The sequence below is a fragment of the Bison bison genome, unplaced genomic scaffold, assembly GCF_000754665.1.
Source record: "Bison bison bison isolate TAMUID 2011002044 unplaced genomic scaffold, Bison_UMD1.0 scf7180017864020, whole genome shotgun sequence".
Lineage (NCBI taxonomy): Eukaryota > Metazoa > Chordata > Mammalia > Artiodactyla > Bovidae > Bison > Bison bison.
Genome location: NW_011494592.1, coordinates 811,625 through 820,709, shown reverse-complemented (window position 1 = coordinate 820,709; position 9,085 = coordinate 811,625). Strand labels below are relative to the sequence as shown.

At 52.7% G+C, this 9,085-nt stretch overlaps 1 protein-coding gene across 3 annotated transcripts in view; it reads left to right on the top strand.

Moving 5' to 3' along the window:
• The window catches only part of PSD4 (pleckstrin and Sec7 domain containing 4), a 28,251-nt gene extending 25,070 nt beyond the window's left edge, over positions 1-3,181 (top strand). For all 3 annotated transcript variants that reach the window (XM_010834097.1, XM_010834099.1, XM_010834098.1), the window contains exon 18: positions 1,585-3,181. In XM_010834097.1, coding sequence (XP_010832399.1) covers positions 1,585-1,842 — 258 coding nt within the window. In that variant the 3' untranslated portion in view covers positions 1,843-3,181. The remainder of the gene's footprint in view (positions 1-1,584) is intronic.
• Positions 3,182-9,085: the final 5,904 nt, after the last annotated feature.

The window sequence follows — 9,085 nt, the reverse complement described above, 5'->3', positions numbered from 1 at the left end:
ATAATTATTATATATATATAAATATACTATATATGTGTGTGTGTGTGTATATGTATGTATGTATGTATGTATATATAATTTTCTTGGCCACACCTTTTGGCACATGGGAGCTTAGTTCCCAACCAGGGATCTAACCCATGCCCCGTGCATTGGGAGTGCTGAGTCTTAACCACTGGACCGCCAGGGAAGTCTTGGAAAAACTATATTTTAACAGAATATATATTTCCCCTCATACCTACCTAATACTATTATAGTAGGCAGTATTTCTGAAGCTTGTTGCATGGATTGTCTTATTTAGTCATCCAGCTACTCTGGGGTAAGGACACTAATCCTCAGTTTACAGATGAGGAAACTGAGGCACAGAGAGATTAAACTTGTTCACACCTGATATACTTTCATGAGACCTGATCACATCCATGCCTCATTTATGGCCGTAACTAAGGAATGATCTTTGTTAGCTCTCTGATGCTGAAATATTTTCCTTACTCCACCCCCAATCCTGCATCCAAATTCAGCAGGAGGGGGGTGTAGGGCAATGTGACAAGAGAGGAGGGCAGAGGCCACCCAGGGGCAGGGAGGGGAGAGGGGAGCAAGCATCAGTGTCACCTCCTGTCTGTCCACTAGCCTTGCGCTATCTTCTACCTCCCTTTCTAGCTCTTCCTCTTGGGGCGTTGGCTGCATCCATAGCCGTGAGCATGCCACTTCCCCGAGGTCCCAGGGGTGGCTGATAGGATCCAGCCCTGCCTGCCACACTCCAGCCATTCCCCACCACTGACCAACCTTTTGCTGGGACCTTTAGCAAGGCCTTGACCCTCCCTGGTGGGCTTACCTGGTGGCTCAGATGGTAAAGAAGCTGCCAGCGATGCAGGAGAACCTGGGTTCGGTCCCTGGGGCAGAAAGATCCCCTGGAGAAAGAAACGACAGCCCAATCCAGTATTCTTGCCTGGAGAATCTTATGGACAGAGGAGTCTGGTGGCTTACAGTCCATGGGGTCGCAGAATCAGACATGACTGATCGACTAACACTGACCCTCCCTCTTTATAAAGCACAGCGATGACTCCCACCCAGCCTCCCAGGGCGTGGATGAGGACCCAGGGGGCTGGAGGGTGGGAACTGTATCTGAAGGATGCTAGTTACGGGGGCCCGAGGAGTGTTAAGCAGATGAGGGTAGTTAGCGCCATGCTCTCCAGATGCCAGTTGTTAAAATGCTATTCAGACTCAATGAGGGCTGCGTACAGATGTGTGCTGTTTGTGTGCAGTGCTGCACAGATCTCTAGCCTAGTGGCTTATGGATCTTTTAGTGTCTCAGCGTTGTAACGTGCTCCAGAAATGTTAGTTACAGCACCAGGCAGTGTTGGCTGTATCAAACAGGGCCAGGCTGATGGGTGTAACTCTAAGATACCTGAGGAAGGACAGGATGTGCAGAGATCGCTGTTCAAGTGAATGCTAGCTGTTGGCCCAGCCCTCTTTCTAAAGTCTCTGTGCCTGTAGCATCATTCAGTGTGATCTGTCTGTGTGATCCCAGCCCCCTCCTGACCTGGAACTGGGGTGGTGCTGAGGCAGTGGGACCCATATGTGTTCCAGAAAACCCGCTATGAGACCTACCTACAGCTGCTTGTGGCCCGTCTACACTGCCCGTCGGAAGACCTGGACCTGTGGGAGGAGCAGCTGGGGAGGGAGGCTGGAGGCCTGCAGGAGCCCAAGCCCAGCCTGAAGAAGTCCCACTCCAGCCCGTCGCTGCACCAGGATGAGGCCCCCACCACGGCCAAGGTCAAGCGCAACATCTCAGAGCGCAGAACCTACCGGAAGATCATCCCCAAACGGAACCGCAATCAACTGTGAAGCCAGGGTCACCTCACCAACTACCCACCGCAGCCTGGGCCTGCGGTGGATTTGGGATGAAACCCTAGGAATAGCCTTATATCATCGGGTCCGTGCTGAGGATGGGGCCCTGCCTCTTCCCTGTGGAAGGATACGCTAGTGTGGTCCCCCCTTCCTTCCCTCACTCACCCCACTGGAGTTCTCCTGATACTGTTGCCCCCACCCCGGCTGCTCCCAAGAGAGGACAGAGGTCAAAGACTTGACTCAGCTCCCACAGTTCATCCCATTCTACCCTCCATCCCTCCAGAAGCCACAGAGGACACCTTTCCTGGACCTGGGGAGTTGCTCGGCTCTCTGTCTTTGAGTCAGAGGCCCTGCGAGCTTCCCCATCCTCAGGGACAGAGACCAGGGCAGTAGAGACCTTGGCACAGACAGGTTAGGGAAGCTGCAGCACTGGGAGCGGTCTTGCTCTGGAAATCAGGTGACTTGCTGGAAGAGGTCCTGGGAGACCCCAGCTGGGCCCTGTCTACTGCGGGGAACAGCCTTCTGGGCAGGTCCAGAGACTCGGCAAGTTCAAGGGCTCAGTGAGGCTGGCTCTGGGGCCCCCTGCCTTTGTTTGGTCTTCCCTACATCCTGCACATATAGGGGGCAGATGAGAGAGGCCTTGCCTCCCATGGCCAATGGCTGATCATCAGAGTGGAACCAACGGTGGTCAGCGAGGGCTGTAAGGGGAGAGGGTGCCCACAGCTCAGTAGAGAGCCCTGTAACAAGGGCCTTTGCCACCCCAGAGCAGGGAAGGAGGTGCTCCACGTTTGGGGAGGATAAGGGTAAGAGGTGGTGACGCATGCCGTGTCCCCTGGGGGCTCTGGAGAGTTGTGAGGGGCCGTGAAAGCCTGGCTCCCTCCCCACAAACCTCTCCCCTGGAAGCTCCAGGACTCACTCAGGAATCCCTTCCCTCCCTCAGCCTGCTCCCAGGGGCCCTTTCCACCCTCCCTGGGAAGCCCCCTTGTGCTCCCTTTGGCCGCCTCCCAGCTGGGCTGTTCTCCGGACACTTGAGGACCCGAGGCTCTGCCTGTGGGAAGGAGGCCAGGCTGCCAAGCAGCCACCATTGTCTCTGTTCAGCCAAGTGTGAGAGCCGGCTGCCTGCCAAAAGGGGCCTCTCGCCACCCGCCTGCTGGCTGACGCACGCGCGGCCTCTCCAGCCTTCCTGCCACCCTGCCCTCCCCTTCGTGCCTGTAACCAACACGGGGGCCTGCAACTCCACCAGGTGGGGCTGGCACTTGAGAGTCGCCAACAAGTGTCTGTCCGTGGCTGGGCCACGCACCCAGTGGGTGCACAATAAATACAGGCCAGTAAAGAAGGAGGTGTGTGCCAGTGAGGGGGTTGGGAGGGGCAGGCAGCTGTGGGCAGCTGAGGCCACCATCTGGCACCTGTCTGAGGGTGGCAGGCTGGGTTTCCTTTGCCATGTTTGTGCATGTGCATGTCTGTGTGTGTGGGTCTGTGTGTGCATGTATGTATCTGTGTGCGTGTGCATGTCTGTGAATGTGTAGCATGCTAATCGTGTGCAGGAGTCACATAGGCTGTCACAGCAGGAGGGGACCTCAGAATCATTGATTCATCCACTCATGGGTTCATTCTTTCACTTCTCCAATAATATTAAGTACCTTTATGGGCCACTACTGTGAGATTCAGGCATGAATCAAGCATGTCCCTGGCCTCTAGGAGAGGACCATCCTGTTCTCTGGTGCCCAACTGACAGTATAGAGTGGCACTGGAGACATTTGCATCCTACGCCCAGGAATCTGGATCCAGTAGGTCTGGGTCAGAGGCACCAACGGGTGTTTTTAAGGCTCCATGGGCCACTCTGATGGGCAGAGGCCAATTGTCTCATTTGATTGGGGTGGTATACTAGCGCCGTGCGGACGTGACTTGGCCCACAAATGATGCTTACAGGCTGAACCGCTGTGAGTGGGTTATTTGACCTCACTGACCTGTATCCTTATTTCCAAAACCAGAATAAAAGGCAGAGGTTTGTTTGCATGCATGCATGTCTGTGACGCTTCCATGCTTTTTTGCTCTTGTAGAACTTGTACCTCCCTTTCACCTTGGCACAGGAGGTCTCCAAAGCCAGGTGCTCCAGGCTGCTAGGGTGCACCCTGTCCAGGGCTGCTCCAGCCGGGTTTGGCCTGGAGGCTTGATGGGTTGTTAGGCTGCGGTTATGACATGTGACCACTGGGGGGCGGGCTTGCATCTCCCAAGCCTCAAGCACTAGGTGTCCAGCTGCAGCTATGCCTCTAGAAGAACAGGTAATGAGTTGGGTGCTCCTGGCTATCACCAGAACCAGGCTCTTCCATTTCCCTAGGGCCATAGTGGCCCAGGTCAGGCCTCCCACCAGGCCAGGCCTCCCACTATCTGGGAAGGCAAAGGTTTGGTACTTTGACATCTTTCTTCAGTGAAATGCTTGTGCTTATTTGCTCAGTCATGTACGACTCTTTGCAACCCCATGGACTGTGTCTATGAGATTTTCCAGGCAAGAATACTGGAGTGGATTGCCATTTCCTTCTCCAGAGGATCTTCCCAAACCAGGGATCGAACCTGCATCTCTTGTGTCTCCTGCATTGCAGGTGAATTCTTTACCCACTGAGCCATCTGGGAAGACCCTCTTGCTGCTGATGGAGAGGAAAAAGTTTCTGGAGTCATATGGGACAGCCTAGGATTCCCTACAGAATTGTCTCAGGGAACCTAGAACAGTGAAAACTAAATGAGTTTAGTTTTCACCCAGTCCCAGTCCTGCGTATGGAACAGATCAAACCCCACGGGCCTAGACTGACCTTGTCTCCACCCTCCTCTTCCTTCCCACCCAGGAGTGGGCTGGCCCATTCCTTTGCAGGGGAAGGGACTGGACACACGTTCTTGGTGAGCAGCTCAGACTGCATAAGGCTGGCTGAAGTCTGTCCTCAGGGCCTCCTTTGCCATCTAGGGGGCTCAGCTCACTGCCATGAGCCAGGTGACACACCGGTGCAACCTTTTCCTAGTCTCTCAGCATCTCTGCTCCATCTGGCTTTCTGCTAATAACATTCATTTATTTGTTGTTTGCTGGGAACCAGGGAGGAGTTAAAGGTCACTAAGGCCTGAGGGCTGGGTCATTTCCTTGCGGGGCTCAGAGTCAGATGGAAACAAGAGGGCTTTGTTGGGGTTGGAGGAGCTGGACTGGAGGGTTGGAGGAGGGATGGCATAAGACACAGAGTGGTCAGGGTGGGCTCAGGCCAGATCAGAAGGGAATCAGTGTCTATGGCCATACCATCCTAAACACACCTGATCTCGTCTGGTCTCGGAAGCTAAGCAGAGTTTGGCCTGGTTAGTACTTGGATGAGAGATCATAAAGGAATTGGTGGGCAGCTCAGAAGGGTGAGTTTTGAGCAGAAGAGTGACCAACCCATGGCTTGGGAGACAGCCTGGGAGTTTGGCTTTAAGATGCAATAACTTGAGTGAGTGAGCCTAGAATAGGATAGATAATAGTAATGGCCTAGAGATGTTTATACTATCTGTGCAACTTTTCTATAAGAAAAGAGGGGGCAGAGAGAATGACCTGGAACCTTGGGCCAACCTGGCATTCTCACACCTGGCCTCTCCTCCCTTCTGTTCCCCTCCCCCAACCTCCATGCTGCCCTGCTCACTTATGGGGTTTACTGAATGTCAAACTCTGTGTAATGGCCCCTCCTTACCACCCGCTCTGCCAACACCTTTGTTGTTGTTCAGTAGCTAAGTCATGTCCGACTCTTTGTGACCCCATGGACAGTGCACACCAGGCTTCCCTGTCCATCACCAACTCCTGGAGCTTGCTCAAACTCATGTCCATTGAGTTGATGATGCCATCCAACTATCTCATCCTCTGTTGCCCCCTTCTCCTGCCCTCAATCTTTCCCAGCATCAGGGTCTTTTCCAATGAGTCAGCTCTTTGCATCAGGTGGCCAAAGTATTGGAGCTTCAGCATCAGTCCTTCCAATGAATATTCAGGACTGATTTCCTTTAGGATTGACTGATTTCATCTCCCTGCTGTCCGAGGGACTCTCAAGAGTCTTCTCCAGCACCACAGTTTGAAAGCATCACTTCTTTGACACTCAGCCTTCTTTACAGTTGAACCCTCACATCCTTACAATAACACTTCTGTCCCCTGCTATTCTGCATCTAACTGGCGGCTCCACCTCTACCTGTTCCCTGTCTCCTGTGGAAGGGGTGTTCCTTGCCTTTCTGGGACTATCCCCTCTCCCCAGTTTTCTGCCTGCCTTAGAGCTCCCCCTTGGGGGTCCCATCTGGGTCTTGGGCCTATGCTCTACCCCTTCATTATCTTGCCTTGTAAACAACTTGAAGAATCACCATCAGAAGGAAGAAGAAAAGCCTATGTTTGACTCTCTGCTTCCTGTAGCCAAGACCCACGGATGGGTAGTCTTTGCCAGCTGTTTTGTTCCCTCACCTGGTTCCATTCATACCTGGCACATTGGCCTCCAGCCACCACTCTCCACTGATGACCTTCCATCACCAAAGTCTTCTCAGCCTCCTCAGCCCTTCATCTCTCAGTGACCTTTGGCCCCATCCGCCCCTTGATCTGTGGACCTTACACGAAGCCCAGCGTGACCTGGCCACTTGCTTAGCCTCTTGTGCTTTGGTTTGCTTCTCTATAAAATGGGGATAATAACACCACTTACCTCACAGGGCCCTTAAGTGAAATTATGCACATAAACAACTCAGAACAATGCCGGGCACAGGAGGAAGCCCAGTTAGCTATTAGCGCTGGCTTTGCTGGTCTTCCCCAGGCAGCCTCCCGCCTCTGGGCTCCAGTTTACCTTCTGCCCTCAAACACGGGGTCCTTCTCCAAGGCTGGGCCTCTGCCCTCGGCTCTCCCTCTGCCTGGACGTTGCGAGTGACAGATGTCCACTCAGATTGCCTCCTTCCAAGCTGGGGGTGGGGTGTGGAGGCAATGCTACTCAGAGGATGGGGGCTGTGACCAGCTGCTGAGAAACACTGAGAGCTAGGGCTGGGAAGAGGAAAAACCCATTGCCATCCACATACCACTTCCTCTGTGAAGCCTTCTTTGCGTTCTCCTCCCCCAGCTATTCCCTATCACATCAAAGCCGAAGTTTCCACATCCCTCCTCTCCAGTCTTTCCTGTCTGTCTGCTCCCAGTGGAACATAAACCTCCCAAAGGCGGGAACAATGCAGGTTGTTTTCCATCATATCGCAGGGCCTTGTCCAAGGCCTGGCTCTTGGTATCGAAAATTATAAATGTCAAAACTTTATCCTCCCTGGGCTTCTGGCACTCCGCGTTCTCCTGGCTCTTCTTCTACTTCCTTACATGTTCTTCTCCATCTTTCCTCTGCTTGCATCGCCCCCACCCCCAGCCTTGAACTCAGCCTTTTCCCAAAGTGAAACCTCAGAGATCTTGCCTCACTGACTTCATGGGCACCAGACTAACTTCTGGGAAAAACTTCCAAATCTAAGCTTTCAGCCCTAATATTTTTTTTTGGAATTGCAGACCTGGAGTTCTGTCTGTAGGGATATGGACCCTCAATTAATCCTCCTGGAAATGGTAAATTTCTGTTCCCACCCCACCCCCATGTGTGCATGCTCAATCGTGTATGACTCTTTGTGACCCCCCGGGACCATACCCCGCCAGGCTCCCCTGTCCATGGGATTCTCCAGGCAAGAATATTGGAGTGGGTTTCCATTTCCTCCTCCTGGGGATCTTCCTGACCCAGGGATTGAACCTGTATCTCCTGAATTGGCAGGCAGATTTTTACCACTGAGCTGCCAGGGAAGCCAAATTTCTGTGTAAATGTTACTTATGACCCGTGAGAGTGAGATTGGTGTCATCTCCCCTAAACTGTCCCCCGTGTCTATGAATGATGCTGTGACAAGTTGTCCATTGCTTTGAAAGACAACACACCAGGATTATGGGGAGATTTGAGCCAGATGGGCCTTTGCCTCACCTTGGGGTCAGGTAGAAGCTTCTGGTTCTCTGATTTCTTTGTCCCCATCTGATGTGACACGGACGGTGGGGGAGGGAGGTGTATGCACAGAGAGGTACTGACTCCCTCATTGAACAAATGAGACCCAGGAAGTGACTGTGACGGCACTGTTGCTTGGCCACCAAAGATTCTAGGCATGTTTGCAGTTTGGGACCCATCCTTCTACCCAGTTTATATTTTCTGTGGTCCCGATGCTTTATTTCTTATTTGTATTTGACTAATTCATTGCATGCAGTTCCTGTGAGCTGTCTCAGATCCTCTCTGGAACAAGGTGGGGAAGGCATGAATATTTAAAATAAAATAAACAAAATGTTGGCATGTGTGTGTGTCTTAGGCTGGAAATTCCTTAAGGGCAGGGACCATGTCTGTTTATATAGCACCCGGCACAGTGTCAAATTGAGGCTTAACAAATGAATTTTGATGAAGACGAGAAAGAAGCCGCTTGCAAGAAGATACAGAGGTTTTAGACCTCATCCTCCAGCCAAACCTCACCCAAATCCCCTTTTTCCAGGGAGTAGCCTTCTTCAGGCTCCACCCAAATCCTCACCCCGTTTCTGATCATCCAGGCTCCTTCTTGTCACCCCTACCTGTCCACACCCCGCCCCCATCACCAACCCTGTGTGTGCATGTGTGCTGAATCATTTCAGTCATGTCCTACTCTTTGCGACCCTATAGACTGTAGCCCTCCAGGCTCCTCTGTCCTTGGGATTTTCCAGGCATGAATACTAGAGTGGGTTGCCACGCCCTCCTCCAGGGATCTTCCGGACCTGGGGGGCTCAAACCCACGTCTTTTATGTTTCCTGCGTTGGCAAGAGGACTCTTTACCACTAGCGCCACCTGGGAAGCCTTGTTCTCACCCACAAATTCTCCCCTTCCTCACACAGAGAACCTCAACCTCACCTCACTCGGGGTGGCTTCACCCCAAACACCCAGGCCACCCTTTCACACAGTGTCCCAGCCCCGCAGGCCCATCCACGGCTGGGCGGCAGCACGTGGTGCTGGGAAACACCACCTCCGACCAAGTGTTTGAGGTGCTGTCCCCTCGCGTGTCTTGGCCCCTTGGGGGCCTCCAGCCAGGCAGGGACCCGACAGAGGGAGGGGAGGGGATAAGCTGCTTCAAAACTCCAGATGCAGCAGTTAAAAAGAGGACAGAGGCAATGATCCTTCAAATTGCCACATCTGTATAATCTGCCTTTTATTTTCTGCTTCATGAAGTTTTATTTCCTATTATTTATTCA